Genomic DNA, 22,834 nt, shown 5'->3' on the forward strand with positions numbered 1-22,834 from the left:
CTGGCAGGGAAGAGCCTGGAGCTGGGGGAACACACAGAGCCCCCCCTGCACTGAGGGATGCAGCGTGGGGGGAGCAGAGCCCACGGCCTTGGGACCCCCACCCATCCCCACAGCTGTGCTGGTGTTCCTGGAGGTCTCCAGGTTCATCCAGCGGCACCAGGTCACCCCACCGAGCTCAGCTCTCAACCAGGGCGCTGTGACCAGGTGCTTTAATGAGGCTTTTAATTAACAGGTCCTACTACAGGGATGAACAGCGGCGTGGGAGCGGAGGTGGGAGCATCAGGAGGGCAGCCCCAAACTGGGGTCACCCCTGACCACCCTCCCTGCGGGAATCCCCGAGGAGCAAACCTGGTAGAGGCCCAGGCAGGTCCCTGTGAGTCAAGCTCCTCGTTTTGTGTGTGACAACCAGGTGTTTTACAGTATTTGCTACCTGTGATCATCCATCAAAGCAATCGATAGCGTTCCTGCAGAGTTTTATTAATGATCTTGTCACCGGGCTGGTGCGGGGTGCCCGGGGTTGTCGAGAATGATAGATCATTAAGAGCTTTCGCTGCTATTTATTCTCCAGTGACCTTGTCTCTCTCCATTGTTGCTTGCTTAAGAGTTATGAATGCGAGACATGATAATTTGATATTGATCTATTTGGTAAGTTAAAAAATTTACTGCATCGTTGATGTTTTAACAAAGGATCCGCTCGGGCCCTCCCGCGGGCGCTGGGCTGCGCACGTGTCGCTGTCCCTGGGATGTGGGGCAGCCAGAGGCGCCCGCTCAGCTCTGCGTGTCCCTCGCGTCCCCGTCGCAATTCCTCCTGAGCCTCGAGTACCGAAACGCAGGAGATGCCGCTGTGGGCAGGGTGTTGGGATGGACAGGCCCCTGTGCAGGTGGGGTGCGGTGGAGAAAGCCTGTCCCCATCCACATCCCCTTCCCGTTTTTCCCAGCCCCACTCTCATCCCATCCCCTCCCTGCCCGCTCTGCCCAGCACCATGTGCTCATCACGGTCCCCTCCATGGTCCTTTCCACGTTCTCTCCACGTCCTCCCAGATTTTTGGGGCTCTAGTGACCCTAACAAAGGAATGCCTGTAATTATTTGTGCTCCTCCTTGGTGCTTCCAGAGCCCCATGAGCTGCTGGGAAAAGCTGGAGCTCCCTGTCACCCCCTCGGCACTGGGCAGCATCAGACCAGATGGATGGTGGCTGCCCAACGCCGTCCCCTCTGGCATTATCGACCCCCGGGGCTGGCAGCTCACGTGTGGAGTCAAACAGGGACAAACTTCCACAGATAAAGGTGGGATTTATCAATAGAGTCAGTATTTATATGTGATTTTGAATTTATTCTTTATTTCTGCTGGGAAATCATTCCCTGTGAGGGATGCTGAGGCAGGTGTGGCTGCCCCTGGATCCCCAGAAATGTCCAAGGCCAGGCTGGATGAGGCTTGGAGCACCCTGGGGTAGTGGAAGGTGTCCCTGCCCATGGCAGGGGTGGCACTGGATGGGCTTTAAGGTCCCTTCCAACCCAAACCGTTCTGGGATTCTGTGACTCCTGCAAAGGGCTCCCACACAAGGAAACCCTAACTGCAGCTCCAGCTCAGCTCAGCCAGGCAGGAAAACTCCTACTTTTACTGGATATTATTTAAGGACCAGGCTGCAGCCAGCCGTGGATCAGGGCCAAGCCCCCCCAGGCGGGCACTAGGCCGGGTAAAAGCGCTTCAGGAGCTCCTTCTTGTTGACTTTGCCCATCTGGTTGCGCGGGATCTCCTCCACCACGATCAGCTCTGTGGGGATGGCGTAGGGAGCCATGGTGTCCCTGGAACACCGAACCGCAGCTGTCAGAGCGGGGCAGCACCGGCTGAGCCTTCCCGGGAGCACTCACAGCCCCGAGCAGCCCCACCTGCGACCCCCAGCCGCATCCCGGAGCGCATTTAAGCTCAGCCCCTCGGGAGATGGGCGGTGGGACGTGTGCCGCAGGGAGCGGCTCATCCCCGGGGACTGCTCAGCCGGGATCAGCGACGGCAGCAGCGCCCTGAGGAAGGCGGGAGCGCACGGTGCCCGTCCCCGAGGGCACGGCAGGTGAGCCGCCTCCCCGGGAGCGTGTCAGCGACGGCAGCCCCGAGCGTCACCCGCGCAGGGAGGGGCTCTGCCGCCTTCTGCTGCCCGTGTGCCACCGGCCCGGGGCCGTGCCCGGCTCCGGCAGCGCCCTGGCACCGACCCTAACGCGAGATGCCAAGTCTGCCGAGCCCCCCGAGCCCCGGCCTCCTCCTCCTCGCCGCTGCCACCAGCACCCGGCCATATGGAGCCGCTGACCCGGGATGGCGCCTGTCGCCGGCAAGCGGCGGAGAGGGCGAAAGCGGCGAGATGAATCGCTCTGAAGAGGGACATGTGTCTCCTGCCAGGGAGTGCGAGAACAGGGGCCGAGGGAACCTAAGTGACGTAAAAAATAAAGGGGAGAGACAGGGCGAGAGGAGAGGGGGCGGGGAGCACAGCCCGACCCTCCGGGAGCTTCGAGTTCAAGGGCACAAGAGCAACGTCCCTGTGACGGAGCAGGGACAGCCACGGGGACAGACGTGCAGGGAACGCTGCGGGAGGGGGGCGGGCAGGCAAAGCCTCCTGCTTGGTACCAGGGACCCCCAGAACGGCCTGGGGGATCCCCAAAGCCACAGCTGGGGGTGAAGGGATCTCCTGGCTGGGTCACCAATGTCCCTGGCATGAGATTTGGGGATGAGCAGTCACCTAAAGCAGAGTGAGCTTCTCTCCGGTGAGGAAAAGCTGAGAGCTGGGCTTGTTCAGATGGGAAAAGAGGAGACTTTCTGATAGGGCCTGGAGCGCTTGGACAAGGGGGAATGGCTTCAAACTGGCAGAGGGCAGGGATGGATTATTGGGAAGGAATTCCTCCCTGTGAGGGTGGTCAGGCCCTGGCACAGGTGCCCAGAGCAGCTGTGGCTGCCCCTGGATCCCTGGAAGTGTCCAAGGCCAGGCTGGACGGGGCTTGGAGCACCCTGGGACAGTTGAAGGAGTGGCACTGGACGAGCCTTAAGATCCCTTCCCACCGAAACAATTCCACGACTCCGTGATGCCATGACGTGTCCCCGCTGAGGACACTGCTGGCTTTGAGCCTGCTCTCCCCGTGCCCCTCCCTCCCCATTCCCCTCCCCTGGCGTTTTTACCTGGCCCATTCCTTCAGGTCCCTCACGGAGAGCATCTCCCCCCTGCGCAGCCTCACCACGGCGCTGACCCGCTGTCCCCACACCGCGTCCGGGGGCCCGATCACCGCCACGTCTGCGGGGACAACGCGCGCCGGGCTCAGCAACCCCAGCGGCCTCCGGGGCCCGGGGGGGCACACCGGGGGCTCAGGGGTGAGGAGGAAAATGCCCCGGGGTGTCAGCACGGGAAAACGCCGTGGCCCCCTGCGCTGACGCAAGAACGGGGCTTTTCTGCATGGAAAGGGCAGGAAAAGGCAGGGAGCTCCGTGGCTGGAGAATCTGGAGTCAGGCGGGAGGAAGATGAGTGGTGTGGAGCTGGGGGGACCGCTTCTGACCCCTTGGGCAGGGCAGATTTCACTACAGCCTCATTTCCACAGTCAGGCAGGAGCCACTCAGCTCTTCCCTGGGGGAGCAGGAACCGCGGGATTCAAACATCCCCCTCCAGGCACTGGCCCCTGGGAGCCTCAGGCACCTGCTGAGCCCCGGAGCAGCGTCCCCAGGCCCTGTCCCCTGTGGGCAGGCAGCAGGAGGGCACAGACCTGTGATGTGGGGGTGTGTGAGGAGGTGACGCTCCACCTCCAGCGCGCTGACTTTAAACCCTCCGTTTTTGATGATGTCCACGGAGGTGCGGCCCTTGATCCAGTACACTCCATCCTTGAACGCCGCCGTGTCTCCTGGAAAACAGAACAGCTCCATCAGAGGCCGCTCCCTGAGCCCCCCTCTGCCCTTCCTAGCATGTGGATGTGGCGCTGCTTCCCACTGCTACAAGGCAGGACTGGATGGGATACTGGGAAGGAATCCTTTCCTGTGAGGATGGGGAGGAACAGGCTCTCCAGAGAAGCTGTGGCTGCCCCATCCCTGCTTGGACAGGGCTTGGAGCCACCTGGGATAGTGGAAGGTGGAATGAGATAAGCTTTAGGGTCCTTCCAAACAAATCCATTCTGTGATTCCACAAAAAAAAAGAGAAAAGGTGGGAATGACATTGGGAAAAGGAGCCTGTCCTGAGGAAGATGTCTGGTCCAACCTGTGCTTCCCACAGGTGTGATCCCACAACCAGCCCAGCCCAGGTACCACAGGACATGCCAGCAGCGATGCAGTTTTCACACCTCATTTCCAGCTCACCTCTGGCACTGCGCAGTTTGCGTGTGGTGCAGCAAAGGCCCAGAGATTTACGCTGTCAGGGCAAGGAAACGTCAGAATCAGTCCTGAAAACCCAGGCTGCTCCCCAGAAGAGCTGCGTCCCTGCTCAGCTGGCACCTGCCAACATCCTGAGCAGCTCAGCTCAGCCAGGGAATGATTAATTGTTCCTGTACTTGCCTGCCCCTTGGCACTCCGTGGATGTGGAAGGCTGGCTGGAATATTCTGAAGTTGGGGGAAAAGTTTGAAACTGGGGCTCCCGGGGCGTTCGGCGGCTTGGAGTGGGAAGGAAAAAGGATGAACTGGATCCCGTGGCGTGTGACTGACACACGATGGGACATGAATTAAACGGTGGCACTGGGAGAGCCAGGAGCAGGAGCTGCTTATTCACACAGAGAAGAGGGGAGAGGAGAGAGAATTCAGCCCTGCTTCAGTTCCCATGTTGTTCTTTGGGATGTCAGTGCAGGAGGACAGCCACGTTTGCTTTTCCTCCACCCTGATGGGGGCAATGATCCCTGGACAGTTCTGCTCTCTGCTCCCCTTCCACCCCTGCGCTCCCCACAAACGCCACGGCTGCTTCCCGCACGGATCCCTCCGTTCCACTGGCAGCACAGCACAGCCAGGGGATATGTCACGTTATTACTGTCACCACTGCGAGCTCCTGGGACCAGCTCTGTGATTCCCCCTGTCTCTCCCTTTTCATCTCCTCTCCAGCATCAGGCCCTGGCTGTCACTTCCCACGCTGACAGCCCCGAGTGCTCTGGGGGATGCCAGGCTGAGGACAGCCCCGTTACCCTGTGCCCTGCACCATCTGCTCCCAGCCCAGCACATCAGGCAGCCTGTGCAGCGGCACATCCTGCATCCCCCCGCTTCCCAGCCACTGGGGAATTCCCAGACCAGGGAGAGCCGTCAAAAGGGCGCTGAATTTGCTCCACGCCTGTCCCCAGCAGCGCCGAGTGTCGCTTCCGAAGTGGCGCTGTGCCTGTCTCCCCAGGGGTCACGGGTGAGCCCCCTGCCCCACGAGCCCACCAAGCCTTGTGGGCAGCTGCTGCTGCTGTGTCCCACCCATCCCAGCCGCTCCGTCCGGCGCGGCGCAGCTCAGACCCGCAGCCAGCGCTCCCCACCCTCGGCCGGCTGCGCCAGAAAGGGAATTTTGGCCGGTGCCTCTGACACCCCATCTCCTCCTCTGCCCGCCCCTGTGACAGCAGAACCCCGTGGCTGCGGCTGCCGGGGCCGTGGGATTATTGCTTCCCTGACAGCAGCCGTCACCGCTACCTTTGGATTTGTTTCAAGATGCTCGGTGGGCATCTGTTCCGCGAAATGTTAAAGGCTCTGCTGAGCTGCATATTGAGCAGGCTCTGCGCCGGCGGGGGCTGCCCTTTGCTGGAGTTACAGGCGGTTATAGATATATTTATCCAGTTAAAAGCATAGAATTAGGGAAAGGTTTGGGTTGGAAGGACCTTAAAATTCATCTTGTTCCACCCCCTGTCACGGGCAGGGACACTTCCACCATCCCAGGTTGCTCCAAGCCCTGTCCAGCCTGGCCTTGGACACTTCCATGGGCAGTTGCAGCTCCTCTGGATGACCTGTTCCCAGCCCTCACCACCCTCCCAGAGAGATGCAGAAGGAGATGTGCAATGGAGACCGACATTTCCCGACTCAGACTGCAGAGATTTCTGCCGTGAGGTTCTTCAAGTTGCAAAATCCTCGCTGCAAACACAAAAGGGCCCTTGGGCCTCTGCCGTAGTTCGAGCGCCTCCTTCACTGAGCGCTGAGACCTCGTGGGGACCAACGGGAGCTGCTTCCCAGGATGTGGAGAACAAGAGCCCCTTTGCTCCTTGAGCTGAGCTGCAGCACCAAACCCTCACCTGTGTCAACACCCTCACCCACGGGGCAGTTTGTTCCTGGCAAACACTGCACAATTCCCACATCAAAGGTACAACCAGCTATTGACCTAGGGAACACTTTGGCTGGAGAAATGGAACACCGAGTGGCTTCGGGGAGCTCTGAGATAGCTGAAGTATGCATTAAAAAAAGACTTTTTTAGGTAAATCAGGCGACTCCAGCCTTGACAGAGAGTCAGGAATGTTCTAGGGTGTGCTGGAAAAACAGGGATGCTGTTGGCCTCACACCGGGGCTCTGCGAGTCCAGGATTTCAGCCTTGCACACCGGTGATGACAGAGGTCAGCACCCCGGAGCTGCCCCCCGGGAGGAGCCCAACCCAGGCACACCACGCCCGCTCCGGGGGCACAGATGTCACCGGGAAGCCCGGGAGAGTGCTTGGTAACAGGTGTCACCAGCTTGGCGGCAGCCACAGCGCGGCTGCGACGTGCGAGCCGAGATCTGGCACGCGGAGCCGCCCCGGGAGCAACGCGGTGCCGGCGCGCAAACTGTCACCTGTCGGGGGCTCCTTCTGCAGGAGTTTAAGTTCCCCAGCATTCAGGTGGTTTTAGAGTCTTTTCTGCCCTCTGCAAAGCTCTGTGCCAAACCGAAGGAAGAGACGGAGTCTTCAAGGTTTAGATTTTTCAAGGTTGCATGCTTCGTTTATTGTTTCTTATCTTACAATTTTCTCAGTCCAACAAGATGTTTGCCGCGGCTTGGACTTCTCACGACTCCTCCCATCCCAGGGCTGTCCTTATCTTTTATACTAATTGCTACATATTCTTTATTTACTATTTCTTACCAATGTCTATCACTATTACTAAAAAGGTCATCTCTGCTCTGACCCAATCTTCACTAACTACTTTGTGCCATGTCACTGCAGAAATGGAGTGAGGGAACAAGAAGGAAGAAGAAGGAGACAACGCCCCAAATTCTCCATCTTGCCCCATTCACTTCAGTGCCAAGAATCCCAAACTCACTGTTTTTTCACTCTGTGATATACTAAACTACTATTTTTCACACTCTTGCGGCCTGCAATGCTTCCTGCAGTGCAAGAAGCCTCTCCCATGCACTGAAATCAAATCCAGTGTCTCTCTGAGCTCTGGGCTGGGGTCCCAGACCCCCCTGCCCAGGTCCCTGACCCTCCAGGGCAACCAAAGGAATGCCCTGGACTCCAACAGTCACCCAGGGCGCTCCTGCCTGCCCAGCCCACGTTAGCTGTGCGCCTTCTCCTTCGTGCTCAGAGCTCCTGAGGGGACCTGGGACGGGAGGAAGGGCAGCGTGGACACCAGAGGATGCGCGCTCATTCCCGGGTTTGAAACCAAAGCCCCGCAGCCCAAGGGCAGCAGCAGAGCCTGGTCCGGGAGCATCGCTGCCAGGGGATTCGGCTCCTTGCAGCTGTGAGGTTCCCCCCACGCCTGCCACAGCTCCAGCAGACCGAGTGCTGCGCAGCAGAAAAGACCACGAAACGGCAAATCTCCCCTTTGAAAGGCAAATGATTTTGCTGATTATTTCAGCCTCCTGCTCTGGAGGCAGTTAATGCTCCAGTCAGGAGCTCCAGGGGCTGGAGCGGCGCTGGGGATGCTGGGGGGCTCTTCCCTGCCAGCAGCAGGATGTGGTTGGAGCACTTTCAAATATTAATTAGACCTTTTTGCCGCTAATGAATCACTCCTGATTTTTGCAAACTCTTGGCTTTCTAACGCTCCACGCCCGGTGCTCCTCAGAGCGGGGACAGAGAGCAGGAAAGTCTCACAGCCGCTCTTCCAGGTGACACTGACCTGCGGGGACACAGAAGAACTCCTCTGGGGACAATCACCATGTGCCACCCACGGGCAGCCAGCAGAGCTCCTCCAGACCACACGTGCACCTTGCTCTTCTGGGAGCCTTTACGTGTTGTTTTTTTGTTGTTTTTTTTTTCCCCCAAATTCCAGGAGGAATTCCCTGCTGTCAGCTGTTCTGCCACGATGATCCCTCATTTCCAGAGGGAAGAGCGGCGCACCCACCCTCCCGCGCTCCTCTGGAATTGCTGCTCTCACCAGCGTGGGGAGGACCAGCAAGCTCCCAGCTGGAACCCCCCAGGAAGCTCGCAGGAAGGCAGTTGGAATAATCAGTCTTTGCCCTTCTCTGGTGCCTTTCAGCAGAGGATCTCCGAGCACAATGATCCAGAGGCTAATCAGGCAGAAAGGGAACAGCTGGCAGGACAGCGGTGGGATGAGAACAGCCTCGGTGGGATGGGGAGTGGCCTCACACACCACGGAGCAGGAGGTTCTGGATCTCTGCTCCACCCTGGCATTAACCCCTACCTGCCTCCCACTTCCCTGAAGTCACTGTTGATGCTGCTGGTCCGTCAGGCTGAGGCAGAGCTCGCCCTCTGGCACAGACACACCTCACTGATGAGGATTATAATTTATTTTTCAGGTAGGATTGGTCCAACAGCCCGGGCAGGCCATGAAGAGCCTGGGTCCCGAACCTCACCACTTGGGAGAGTAGAGCCAAAATCTGGGGGCTCAAACCCCCTTTGCCAGGTGAGGATTTTGGGGGAGCAAGACTCCAACCCCAGTACCCAAATCTGGATGGGGACAGCCTGGGGCCCAGCCAGGGCTCGTGATGGGCCCCTGACCACTCAGAGGCAGCCGTGGGGTCCCAGCTGGCAGGAAGGTTCTCCTCCATCCTCCATCCTCCTCCTTTCAGCACAGTTTTCCTGCCTGCAGATCAGCTCCAGCAGCAGACCACGGAAATGCTCCTTCACAGGCTCTGGGATCCTCCTGCAGCCACCAGCTCCATGTGTCTGTCACATTTCTCACGTGCTTTCAAGTTTCCCTGCTCTTTCCATGGCAGTTCAGTGTCCCCCCACTCTCCTAAAGCCATGGGAATGAATTTTTTGCAGGTAGCACAGACACAGCGGTGCTGAGTGTGGCACAGCAGTGACATTCCTGCGGTCACCCTGCCTCTCTTACCGTTCCTCTGGGCACAGCTCCCTGTGCAGCTCCCAAGCCCAACGCTAAAATAAACGGTTTGTTCCCATTCCCAGAGGCTCCCGTGCTGGAGAAAAGCCACGTGGGGTGGATAAATGATTATAAGGCAAGTGCTAGGGGCTTTTTATAGGAATTAGATAATCCATTCCCTCGGTGGGACAGGCGGCCGAGCGCTGCCTCTCCGTCACGGACATCCACCTTTCCCTCCCCCTCCGTGCCAGGAAAACTGCATCCACAGATCCCCCATCTGCTCCCATACATCACACACTTCACTCCGGTTTATTAGCTGGAATAAATCATAAATATTTCATTATATATCAACGGCGCTCGACTCCGGGAAGGCGCAATCCATCACCCCGACGTTCCCCGCGACCTGCCGCCGTGCAATAAGCTTTCCAGTCTATTAAACAAGATTGATACACTGTGCCAGGCTGGACTGGGGGGATTTATTTATGGAGCACCGGGAGAGGGAGGGCACAGGCAAGCGGGGCTGCTCCTGGGGCAGCAAGAGGCGCGGTCCTCCCGTGGTGTCACGGGAATGCTGCTGGGATCAGAAGAATCATGGAATTATTTCGCTTGGAAAAGGCCCTTCAGACTGGCTATTCCACCCAGCACTGCCACTAACCCGTGTCCCCAAGCGCCACATCCTCATGGTTTTAAACCCCTGCAGGGATGGCTCCGCTCACTGCCCTGGGCAGCCCTTCCCACGAGGAAAGCTCTCCTAATATCCAAGGCTGTGAGGTATCAGGGAAGGCTGCTCACTCTCGTCCTGCTGCTTGCTCCCTAGGAGAAGAGACGGGAGAAGACCCCGTGGCAAAGCAGGTTCCAGCTGAAGCAACGCCCTGCTTCCAACAGGGACCGTCCAGACTGTCCCCAGCTCAGGAATTCCACCTCCCAAGTGAGACCTCTCTCCAAGCCACACTTCCCTGCAGGACCAACAGCACCCTCCGTGAGTCACCCTCTGGTTAAACCCTGGGCCTTGGGGGAGCTCCCAGCACCCGAGGGATGTCTGGGGAGGCGCAGCTCTCAGTGATCCAGAGCCTCCCTGGCACCGCTGGGATTGATTGGAGGCATCCCTGCTGCTGAAGGGATTGACGCCGCCTCGGCAGCGCTGATGTATGTGCACAGATCTATTTAATGAAATGCTAAATGATAGGCTAAATAACTGAGCAACTTTAGCTTGATTTATTGCGTGGAAGGGGGGAACGCGTGTCCCTGCTGTCAGCCATCTTGGCTGCCAACAGAGGTCACGAGCGCTAATTGTAGCTAATTAACATTAATTAGACTCGGGAAGGACTGGGTCTCCTCTCCCCAGTCATCCCCATCCACCCCCAGCCCTTCAGCACTCACATTCCCTGGAACCAGGCTGCATTCCCAGCAGCCCAGGCCTCCTGTAAATCCCAATCCAGTTGAAATCATCAGCTCCTGCTTTCCCCCACCTTCTCCACCCTGCTCAGACCACGAGGGTGAGACCTGCCTGAGTCCAACTCTCTGCTCCCTTTGGAGCGTGTCACAGCCCTGGAGTGATCCTAGGGGATGCTGGAGTCCATCTACCCTCACCAGGACCAGCCTTCCTCGGGCTCACTGTCCAAAAGCACCGGGGCTGCTCCGAGCCCCGGCTCCCGCTGCGGAGCACGGAGGGTTCGGAGAGCGCCGCCGTCATTAATAAAGCATCAAAGGCTCCTGAGGGGGAGAGTCTGAAACTTCCTCAAAAAACCGCATGTATATTAATACCACAGCAATTATTCATGAGGAAACCCTCTCCCCCAGCAGCTCCCAGGGCTGCCACTCTCTCCTTTGCCGGTGTCCCTGCCCTGCCCAGCCACTGGCAGCGGGAGAAGGGCCGGCTCCTGGATCCAGCTGCTGTCCTGGCACGGGCAGCCCTGGCTGGCAGCACAGCTCCAATCTGCTGCCAAAATCCTCCAGCGGGGCCTGGGAGGAGAGCGGCTCAGCAGCTGCTGAGATCTGTCCCTGTGCTGGGAACAGGAGGTGAGCTCGGCGTGCAGCCGCTGCTCTCCAGGCAGGTTCCACCTGGAGCCCGCAGCGTACGGATGTGGGGATGCTGGAGTGAGTCCAGAGGAGCCACGGAGCTGCTCCCAGGGCTGGAGCCAGGCTGGCAGAGCTGGGGGTGCTCACCTGGAGAGGAGAAGGCTCCAGGGAGAGCTCAGAGCCCTGCCAGGGCCTGAAGGGGCTCAGGAGAGCTGGAGAGGGACTGGGGACAAGGGCTGGAGGGACAGGACACAGGGAATGGCTTTAAACTGAAAGGAGATAGACTTAGATGGGATATCACGGAGAAATCCTTCCCTGGGAGGGTGGGCAGGCCCTGGCACAGGGACCCAGAGCAGCTGTGGCTGCCCCTGGATCCCTGGCAGTGCCCAAGGCCAGGCTGGGCACTGGGGCTTGGAGCACCTTGTGATAGTGGAATGTTTCCCTGCCCATGGCAGGAGATGGAACGGATGAGCTTTAAGATTCTCCCAACCCAAACCATTCTGGATTCCGTGAAACTTCACCTCAGAGCCTCCCCCAGGCCCAGAGCAGGCTCTGCTTCACCCCCTAGAAATGAAGAGCCTGGAGGATCCTGCTGGGCACAAGAGGGACCATCCGAAGACACCGATACCCCGAGGCTGCTCCCACACCAAGATCCAAGAGCAATCAGTGGCTGTCGAGCCTTTTGGGCCCCTGGCCACTGAGGCAGAGCAGGATTTGGCCCCCCCACGTGAAATCTGCAGGTGATTTAATGGCTCCCGAGAAAGGGAATGAATCCACTGGAGGGGAATCGCTGTTTGTTCCCGCGCCGTGCCACCGACACCGCCGGGAGCGGCGGCAGCAGCAGGTGGATGTGCAGCACCATTTATTTACATAATAAAATTGCCAAGTGGATTTGTAGCTCAGGGCCATCCTCCCCTCTTCCCTGTGCCTGGCTCCCAGGAAAGGCAGGGAGGGGGGACAGACAGGGATGCAGGGGCCTCAGCGGGCCGGTTCCTGGATTGGGGCAGGGCATGGGAATTGTGTCACAGCTCAAAGCTGCTTTGCAGCACTTTCTGTCTGTCCACATGGAGCTCGGCCAGGGCAGGTTTAGGTTGGATTTAGGGAAAGGTTCTTCCCTCAGAGGCTGCTGGGCACTGCCCAGGCTCCCCAGGGTATGGGCACAGCTACGAGGCTGCCAGAGCTCCAGCAGAGTTTGGAAAACACTCAGGCACAGGCTGGGATTGTTGGGATGTCTGGGCAGGGCCAGGATTTGTACTTTGACGATCTTAATGTGCCCCTTCCAGCTTCATTCCATGACTGATCTGGGAAAGGCACTGGGTCATCTGCAAGCTGCCTGCTCCCAGGAGAAAGGGGTTAAACAACGAACTCCCCACTCCCAAAACTTCTCCAGAGACTCCTGGAGCAGCCAGCACGAGGATAGAAGAAAATCAGAAATAAAAAAAATAGCAACAACAAAACCCCAGCCTGGAATGAATTCCTGTCATGCTCTCTAACAGGGAACTTTGTATTCCACAGGCAGCAGCGCTGAGCCTGCTGTCAGAGCCACGCTGGGAGAAAGGGCAAAACCCTGCCGAGATGAAAGAATGGGAAGCACTGGAACAGCCTCCCCTGGCATTTACACCTGGGAAAAAAAATATAAATCACTCAAGGGCATCTCACAAAGAGCTGTGCTAATAAGGCTCTCCTCCCCACGCTGTGTGGCTGCGCCGGCGGAGCGGGACGTGGAGCGGTGCCAGGAGCGCTGGCAGCGCTCCTGGGAGGGGAAAGGAGCAGGTGAGACGGGCCTGATTCAACCCTGAGAGCCTGAGCTGAGCTCTGCCCACGCTGCTTCCAGCCAGGGGACAGAGGGACCTGGGGTCCTGCCTCTGGGCAGCCCAGGAGTGCAGCTACGCCTTGTCTCAGCTGATCTACCAGGGGTTCCTTCCCCTCACACACGTGTTTTCCAAAGGCTCCTCAAATTTCCTGCACCTCCCAGGCAGGGTGAGCAGTCAGGGTGATGCCCACTGACCCTCCTGGCTTGTCTGCACATCCCATTCCCTTCACCATCCAAGTTCCTCCTCCACAGCCCCATCCTGGCTCCCGTGAGTGGCCTCATTCCACCACACAGAGCTTTCCCTGCTCCCAAGTGGATTTTTCTCCTCTGAGCAGAGGGAAGAAGGCAGGGAAGTGTTTAGGCATTACCCTCTGGTGTCACTGCCCCACAGCACCGTGTCTGTACTCAGGATCCCCCCAGGGAGGGACAGCACCATCCACTGCAGGAAATCCTGCATCCACTGCGTCCCTTCTCCCGTCCCCTGCAAGCCAGACTTCCCAACACACCGCACTGGGCAGCAGCTTTGGCTACCAACCACAAGGAGCCGCGCCTGGCTCTTGTCCTGGGGCCTCAGGGGTTGCTGCAGATGGTCCCTGCTCCAGCCCTGGCACTGGGCACCCTCACAGAACCTGTGCCAGCCAAATCCCGGGCATCCAGCCAGGGGAGGACAGCACCAAATGGAAACTCAGCCTTGGCAAAGCCTGGCAGCGCCTCAGATCCTGCCTGCCCTTGGCAGAGGCGCTGCTCCTCATTTTTATCTCACTCCTTCAGCTCAGGGTGACCAGGAGCCTGTCCAAGGCCTCAGAACTGAAGCACAAGAGCAGCTGAACGCTGCCCAGGCCGCACGTCCTGCTGCAGTGGATAAACCAGGCAAACCTGGCAGGGCTCTGCAAACCAGGCACACGGGAGCTGGGAGGTTCAGCCCTCACTAGCAGGAACCCATGGGTGACTGATATGACACAAGCAGGCTGAGCAGGGACCTCCCCCTGCTCCTCCAGCCTGAATTGCTGCAGATGGGTTTGCCCAGAGGATCGGCCAGAAAAGAAAATGGGTAAGTAAAAAAAAAAAAAGAAAAAAAAGAAAAAACGCTTCTTTTCTTCACATTAGCATTTAAATATTTATGGAAATCCCTGCAGACAACGAGACGAAAAAGAAAACTCCGAGAGTAATAAATAAGTCAATGCTCCAAGGTGTGGCTGCACAGCTGAACGCGGCTGCTGGAGCTTTGAGGAGTCCGGTAACAAAAAAATAATAATGGTAATAATAAAAATATTAGAGCAGCTCCCTCTGCTCCCTGCAGCCACGGAGGGATGATCAAACCTTAGCAAGAGGCAGAATCTTTACAATTCCCAAGCTTCTTTTCCATGCAGTGACCTGGACACTCCCAGGGCTCCAGGGGCAGCCACAGCTTCCCTGGGCACCCTGTGCCAGGGCCTGCCACCCTCCCGGGGGAGGATTCCTTCCCAAATCCCTGAAATGGGATGGAATTGAGTAAGATGGGATGGGAAGAAGGATTCCCAGCAGTCAGGGGCTCGTTCCAGGCTCTCCCTCCAGGCTGTGAGAGCAGCACTGCTGCAGCAGAGCTCGAGGGGTAAAAGCAGACGCAGAACAAGAGGGAAGAGCCTGGATTTTGGAGCTGCAGGTGCCTGCTGTTCCCACCGACTCTCAGCTGGGGAGCAGTTGCTCCACGCCTCTGGAAATGAGGCTCAGCGCAGCAGAGGTTCCCAAAGAATTGGAAAGGTTGGCATCCAAGATGTTTGATACGACGAGAGCAGAGCTTCAGAGGGTAAACAAATCCTGTGCCAAACGCTGCTCTCATCTACAGCTACAAAAATCCCAAGTCACTCTGAGCCGCTGAAAACATCACTTTCACCAGCAGGCAGGGAAACAGAGTGAAACAGAATCACAGAATCAGGGAATCACGGAATATTTTGGGTTGGAAGGGACCTTAAATCTCATCTCGTTCCTCCCCTCCCACATCCTGGTGACCCCAGTTGTCAGGCAAACCTGCAAACACTGAATCCTCAAGGAGCAGGAATAAATACTCAAGCAGGGAGCAGAAAAAGGGAATTCTCTCTCCAAAGTGTTTGAAGTGTGTGTGTAAGGAACCTCTGGGGGTGATAAATGCTGATGTATCAGAAAACATCCCATCTTTATGTTTTTAATTTTAGAAACGTTTCTCAAATTAGAACTGGGTGCAAAGGGGAGCGCAGCACGTGCCTGGCCTGGCTTCTGCTCCTGCCCCTTCCCACAGCAGCGCGTTCAGGGTCCACCTGGCGTTTTTGGGGGTGTTCTTGGGTGGCATTTGTGGGAAAGGTGGGTCCCAGCTCTAAGGTGCTCCCAAAGGCAGCAGCTGAGTGCTGCCATCCTGCCCCACCCCTGAGCTGATCCCTGCCAGACTCCAAAAGCAGCTCCTGCAGGCAGGGGCCCCCGCTCCATCCGGTGGCATCACGCCGGCAGCTCACATAATTTCAGCACATTACAATTAAGGAGTCGTTTCTTTAAAAATAGAATTTGCATTAGCTGGATGCCGTGAGTAGGAAAGCCACCGCAAACAAACAGAAAACCTGCAGATTAAGATGCTAATTAGATGCATTTCTATTTATAATCCGCCTTGATCAGCCTCAAGTATTTTCTCTTTCAGGTGTCTGCGCTCCGCCCACGGATGTGAGCAATTCCCCTGGCAGGGAAACACCTGCTGGCCCCTGGGGACAGCCAAGCACCGGGAAAAGCCTGTGCCAGAGGGAAGGGGGTGCATCCTCTCCTTCTCCTTCGGGAGCAGCCCCAGAGGAGGGAACAGCTGTGCCTGGCCAAGGATGACCTGCCCAGGACCTTTCCTACAAACACCACGTTCCTCTGCGCTGGAAAACTGCTTCGCCTTTCCCATCAGAAGGGCTGGAAATCACAGAATCGTGGAATTAGCTGGAAAAGATCTTTCAGATCATCGAGTCCAACCATCAGCCCTGCACCACCACCACCACGGTCACCACTGACCACGGCCCCAGGAGTCACATCCATGTTTTTTGAACACTTTCAGGGATGGGAACTCCACCAGTGCCCTTTCCATGAAGAAATTTTCCCCCATATCCAACCTAAACCTTCTCTAAGGTTTTGTCTCATCCTGTCCCTTGTTTCCCCCCCTGCCTGTCCCCTCCTGTCAGGGAGTTGTGCAGAGCCAGAGACCCCTGAGCCTCCTTTTCTCCAGGCTGAGCCCCCTCAGCTCCCTCCTGGTGCTCCAGTCCTGATGGGAGCTGGACTTGATGGCCTTGAAAGGTCCTTCCCCCCCCAAACTATTCCATGATTCTATGGAATCTCTGAGAGCCAGGGCTGGGAATGGCAAGGATCTGCAGCTGGTGTCAGTTGTGGGCTGGAGAGCTCAGTCTGAAAACGGCAGACACATCAGGAGGTCGCTGAAACCAGTCAGAGCCACTGGGATCACTCCCTGGCCTGGGATTCATGGCTGCAGCAAGAGCACGTTCCAGTTTTGGAGCAAGCTGGGAGTTCAGTGCTGAGTGGGATGTTCCCAGGGCTTGTCCTTGGTGCTTGGATTTGTAATCACAGTGGAAAAACAACTTCTTTTTGTTGTTGTGCTTGTCATTGTTGTTGGGGTTCTGTTTTGTCTTCCCTGGAGTTTCCTCTTTCACTGCAGAATATCCAGAAGGAACAGAGAACACCAGGTCCACTCTGTTCTCCTTCTAAAGCCTTAACAGGATATGAGAAGTGTTTTGGGCCATAGGATTTATTATTAATGGGCTTCAGGGGCATTTGTGACCTGTGCAAAAGGGTCCAGCAAAAATTCACTGATAAACCAAGACTTAACAATGTGAAAAACATCTCCAAGGTTGTGGGGGTTTTTAAAATGCAGCTCAAAGAAAGAAATTTAAAAGATATGAGTCATCATTCCGAAATGTGCATCAAACAAGTTAAATAACTCTTACTTTCTTAACGACATATTAATCAAAGTGCATTGATTCTTGAATCAGATTCTCCTCCCAACAAGCCCTCTATCTTCTCCATCCTGATGCATGCATTAAGAGAGTTTTATTCTGACAGATACAATATAGCAATCAATAAAATCTTATTATATGGAGCAGAGATACATGGATTTGTTGCAGGATTTATGCACCACTTTCAAACCCGGTGCTATTTCATGTCTCAGCCTTAACCTGTAATTGAAAATAAATCTCCCTGAATACACCAGATTCTAATTTTCTGGATGTATGGGCAAATGTGAATGGAAGCTGCCCTTCCCTCGGGGAGCAGGCTGCTCTCGGGTCGCGGCGCTGCCCGGGGAGCACGGCTGGATTGGCAGATTCCTCTGGAGAAACTCCCTGAGCAGGCAGGGAAATGTGGGGAGAGGGGCAGGGTGGGCATCCACCACGCTCCCAAACCCTCCTCGTGCTTCCAGAGCCACGCAAGCGCTTCCTGGGCAGGGATAACGCGAACTGACAGTGCCAGAGCCTGGCCAGGTGGGCACGGCAAGGCTGGGAGGGAGGGAGGGATGGAGGGATGGAGGGATGGATGGAGGGATGGATGGAGGGATGGATGGATGGAGGGATGGAGGGAGGGAGGGAGGGAGGGATGAAGGGATGGAGGAATGGATGGAGGGATGGATGGAGGGATGGGTGGATGGATGGATGGATGGATGGATGGATGGATGGAGGGAGGGAGGGATGGATGGATGATGGATGGATGGAGGGATGGAGGGATGGATGGATGGATGGATGGAGGGATGGATGGATGGATGGAGGGATGGATGGATGGATGGAGGGAGGGATGGATGGATGGAGGGAGGGATGGAGGGATGGAGGGAGGGATGGAGGGATGGATGATGGATGGATGGAGGGATGGAGGGATGGATGGATGATGGATGGATGGATGGAGGGATGGATGGATGGATGGATGGATGATGGATGGATGGAGGGATGGAGGGATGGATGGATGATGGATGGATGGATGGATGGATGGATGGATGGATGGAGGGAGGGAGGGATGGAGGGATGGATGGATGGATGGATGGATGGATGGATGGATGGAGGGATGGATGGATGGATGGACATCAGGATGACCACAGAAGCTGCTGTTTCTCTGCCTCCCAAGGTTTGATTTTGCTCACAGGATCATGGAATGGTTTGGGTTGGAAGGGACCTTAAGGACCTTAAGGACCAGCCAGTGCCACCCCTCGCCGTGGGCAGGAACACCTTCCACTATCCTAGGTTGCTTCAAAACCCATCCAACCTTGTCTTGGACACTTCCAGGGATCCAGAGGCAGCCACAGCTTCTCTGGGAACCCTGTGCCAGGGCCTTATCCTAAAAAATGTCTTCCCTCTTTTCCCCTCTGCTCCCTCTCAGCAGCACGGGAGGGTTTGGAGGCTGCCCCTCACCTGGCAGGGCCTGGCACAGCTGGGAAGGCTCAGCAGGGACGGCAGCCAGATGCCCACAGGCGTTTTTCCTTCGGCCTCCGAGGGCTCAGTGCCACTTGGATGTATGACAGCAGGTGGAAACCCAGCAGTCTCCCTGGAAATTGCTAGAGGGGACTTTGATCTAAGCAGCTCTGTCAACTGCGTTAATACAATAAAAATAATCAAATCCACTCGGATGGAAATGAGAGATGGAGGGATCGGCAGACAGCAGCACAAATCCCAGGGAATACAGAGGACGGGAGCAACAGCTCATCCCCTCTGCACCACCAGGAGTTCAGAGGCTTCTCACAAAAGCCACAGTCTCGAATTCATCAGAGTCACTGGTTTTTTTCTCCCTTTTTTGGACGGGGCTTGGAGCAGCCTGGGATAGTGGAAGGTGTCTCTGCCCATGGCAGGGGGTGAGCTTTGTGGTCACTTCCAACCCAAACCATTCCATAATTCTGTGAAACTCCAGCCCTGAGGGACTTGGCCACCACCTGCAGCCTGCAGGTGACTGCTGGGGACACCCACAAGGGTTGGCAGCGAGCAGCACGCTGGCACGGAGCCGGGAATGCCATCGCCGGGGTTTTGGGAACACCGTGTGCTGGCATTCAGCCTCACCTGTCAAACACTCACCTGGATGACCTGCAAGGGGCAGATACAGGGAATTACAGCCTGGCAGTGCCCAGGATTCACCTCTGTTGGATCCTGCCAGCGTGGTTTTGGCTCCAGGGTAACCAATTTGTGCTTAATGGGGATCATTCGCCCTCCAGATCCAATCCCTGTGACAGGACACAACCCCTTCCATTCCCTCGAGGGCTCTTTACCACCACAGGACATTTGCCACCTCTGAGTGATCTCCAGAGGCTGCTGATGAGGCTGGGGCAGGCAGGGTGAGGATGGGGCCATGGGATCGCTCCTGGCACTGCTGGATAAATGAGGCTTGGGAAAAACCCAGCCCCATCGACCTGATATCCACGAGAGACGGAGCAGGAGGCAGGAGAGGAGAGGAAGGTAAGGAAGGCAGAGTGGGGGTAGGGATGGGGAAGGGAGTTCAAGCCTCCTGCCCGAGGGAAGGGGGACATCAGGGACATCACCTGGCTGCCGAGGGGGATGTCCAAGCACCCCCTGAGCCACCCCGAACCCCCCACTCCCGTCACCGCTCCCCTCCCTCGTTCCCAGCTCCGAGCTTTGCTGGGTTGGCGAAAGGGTTAAGTTTAATTTATACTGATTTCTATTTAATATCATTCTCTCCCCGTAGGAGCCGGCAGCTGTGAGCTGATTGTAGTCCCTCATTATGCAGTCTGTATCACTAATGGCCTGTGACAAAGGCATGCCATCTTCCCGGCCTTACCCCCGAGAGCCAATTAAACACACATACTCCCTTCCTGTTTGCGGCGCATTACAATGAAATTAAACTGAATTTCAAAATCATTTTCTCCTAAAGACATCTCTTTGCAATAATTAATGCACGCTATTCCTTTGCAGCTGAAATATTCATCAGGAGTGTTGACTAAAAAATAATTTTTAGAGCTGATTGCCCTGCACCCCACGTGAGGGCTGGCGATGCTCCGGTCCCAGCCCGCGGTACCCGCTCGGCTCGGGGGCTGGCTGTGACACTGCCGGCAGAGCGAGCTCTGCTTCGGGAGAACAATTAGAGTAAATCACGGCTTCTTCAGGAACCGTCAATAAATCAGGTCACACAGAAGGCATCAGAAATCCAGCCTGACTCCCGCCACCACAGCACTGCTAACACGAGGGAAAGAGGGGAGTGGGGAAATCAGGGCTGTGGGTCTCACGGAATCAGAGAATCCCAGAACCACTGGGGTTGGAAAAGACCTCCAAGGTCATCAAGTCCAACCTGTGACTGATCCCCACCTCGTCACCCATCCCAGAGCGCCGAGTGCTTCCCTGGACACCTCCAGGGATGGGGACCCCAGCACCTCCCTGGGCAGCCCCTGCCAATGAAGAACCCTTTCCATGAAGAAATTCCTGCTGACATCCAACCCGAGGCCATTTCCTCAAATCATTGGTAGCCTGCCAGTAGAGCCCTACCCATATGTGGTCACACCCTCCTCTCAGGGGTTGTAGCTGGTAGCTGGTAACTCTGTGACAGTCCCTGTACAAATTGAGACAAACCCCACCTGTCTGCACAGCTGAATTCCCAGGAAAACATTAAGCAGTGCTATTTCATCCTTAGCAGCAAAGGACCCCAAACACCCCCATCACCCGGTGCCTCTGGCCAACGCAGGCAAAGCCCCTTCCCCAGGCAGCCTTTGGAATCACATCCGAAGCACTCCAGCCCCAGTTCCAACCCCTCCCCAGCCCAGAGCGGCCGTGCCCCTGTGCTCTGTGCCGGCTGCTGGGGGAGCCCTTCCCGTACCTGTCCGGAACCATCCGTCGGGCGTGAAGGCGTCGGCCGTTTCCTTGGGTCTGTTCCAGTACTCGCGGAACACCGAGGGGCCCTTCACCAGCAGCTCCCCCTCCTGTCCCTCCAGGCCCGGCGTCACCTAGGACGGGCACACAGTGAGTGCACGATGTCACCCGTCCCCCAGACCCACGGGAGGCGGCAGGGTGACACGCAGGACACACGCCGCGGGCTCCACCGCACCCTGCCCTCCTTCAGGTGCTTTTGATATTCCAAAGCACTGGAAATAAGCGCCTGCGTTATGTGAAAACAAGGATTGCCATCCTGGAACCTTCCAGCTGCTGGGAGAGAGGTCACACACGCAAACGTGCAGGAAATGCTCTCGGGAAAGGGATGTCCTTTCTGACCCCTTCCAGGGATCCAGGGGCAGCCACAGCTTCTCTGGGCACCCTCAGAGCCAGGAATTCCTCCCCAATATCCCATCTAAACCCATCCTCTGTCAGTTTAAATCCACAGCGCAGGTGTGCAAAGCCGCTGCTGGGACGGAAGGGTGCTGTGGGATGTGCCTGGACACTCTGCTCCATCCCTCTGTGGAGAACAGCTCACTACCAGGAATTCCGAGCTACTTCCCAGCCACTTTGTACTTGAGCTGCTCCAATGGCCAGGATCCATCTGGGACCCCGAAAACCAGCAGTGCCAGAAACAGGGCCACGAGGGAAAGCTGTAATAGCAGCGCTGGAGCGCCAGGCAGTCCCAGGGCAGGGCAGGCTCTCTGCAGCCTCTGATGGAAACAAAGCTTCCCTAATGGAAAACGCTTAGAAAACTGCTTCTGAGGCATCATTTTAAAGTGTTTTCTTCCTGATGTCTTGTCCTGGAGGATGGGGTGACAAGGGGATTTCTGCACACACAGCTCAGGCTTCTTCCAGAGCCCTGGCTGGGGATGAATTCCCTGCCTGGAAGATGCTGCTGGGAAGAAAAGTCGTTAATGCCAATGAGGAATTTTGCTGAGTGATGGCAAGGTGGGGATGGTGCTTGGGTGAGTTCTCCCCACGGATCTGAAAGATGGAGCTGAAGTCCAGACAATCCACAAGAGAAACCTGAGGTCTGGAGGGCCTGGAGCAAAACTCCACACCTGCAGCAGCAAAGGGCACAAGGATCCAAAAAAGGGCACAAAGAGGCAGGAAGAAGGGCACAAAGGGCACAAAAAAGGGCACAAAGGGCACAAGAAGCACAGATCCTCCATGGACAAGCGTGGCAGGGACATGGTGGGTGACACAGAGGGACCAGCAAGGTCGGCTTCAGGGCTCTTAGAAGCTCTGTAGAGTTTTATGATGGAGCTCTTTCTTCTCTTGCTGTGGCATCACAAAACAAGCAGCTTCCCTGAGCAGTGTCCTGGTGTTCAGGCTCCTTCCCACTCCCCAAAAGGGCTGGGGAGGGGATGGCAGAGGTCAGAACCTGCCAACAGTTCCCCGAGCTTCACCTACACACCCTGCCAGGCTCCGGGGTCTTCTTGTCAGCGCTGAACTCCAAAATATCTGTAAATCTGTCTGCCACAAACCCCTCCAGCCCCATCCTGCCCGGGATTCCACGGTGCCAGGTACCTGCACAGCCCCAGGGATCAATCCTGCCCGGTGTTTACCTGCGCAGTGCCACGTCTGGTGTGAATCAAGCCTTGAACCCGCTCCAAATTTCCTGTCATATCAACTCAAATTTTGGCAGCGGCTCAACCCACATCTTATCTCGAGCAGAGCCCCTTGGCAGCAGGCACCTCCCTGTTGTGTAATTTAATGATGTTAGGGCTGGCTTGCAAACAGTAAAACAGAGAGGCCGTGACGTTATCTTAATAGGATTTCGCTTGCTGCACTCGGAATGTCCCCGGCACCGCTCCCCAGCGTGGCACAGGGGCACGAACCGCCCCGGCGCCGGCTCCCCAACAGCAGCAATTAAAATTCAAGGTTCACGGCGTTGATCTCCGCCGAGCCCTCGTGTCTGATCCCTCTGCAATGCCAGGCACACCACGCTGGCTGGCTCAGGGGAGCTGCGCTGGTTGTTTCCCTTCTCCCTCCAGTCCCG

At 56.7% G+C, this 22,834-nt stretch overlaps 1 protein-coding gene across 6 annotated transcripts in view; it reads right to left on the bottom strand.

Annotated features, from left to right (window-relative positions):
• Window positions 1–976: 976 nt before the first annotated feature.
• ACSF3 (acyl-CoA synthetase family member 3) overlaps window positions 977–22,834 on the bottom strand; it is a 51,332-nt gene continuing 29,474 nt past the window's right edge. For 2 of the 6 annotated variants that reach the window (XM_040075425.2, XM_040075424.2), the window contains exons 7-10: window positions 20,777–20,903; window positions 3,736–3,870; window positions 3,161–3,272; window positions 978–1,803 (exon numbers count right to left, since the gene is read on the bottom strand). In XM_040075425.2, coding sequence (XP_039931359.1) covers window positions 1,686–1,803; window positions 3,161–3,272; window positions 3,736–3,870; window positions 20,777–20,903 — 492 coding nt within the window. In that variant the 3' untranslated portion in view covers window positions 978–1,685. Of the gene's footprint in view, window positions 1,804–3,160; window positions 3,273–3,735; window positions 3,871–15,578; window positions 15,887–20,776; window positions 20,904–22,834 lie in introns of those variants that run through there. The other 4 variants (XM_040075426.2, XM_040075428.2, XM_040075423.2 and 1 more) reach the window with 3 other exon arrangements.

Source organism: Hirundo rustica, chromosome 11 (assembly GCF_015227805.2).
Source record: "Hirundo rustica isolate bHirRus1 chromosome 11, bHirRus1.pri.v3, whole genome shotgun sequence".
In the NCBI taxonomy this organism is placed as follows: domain Eukaryota; kingdom Metazoa; phylum Chordata; class Aves; order Passeriformes; family Hirundinidae; genus Hirundo; species Hirundo rustica.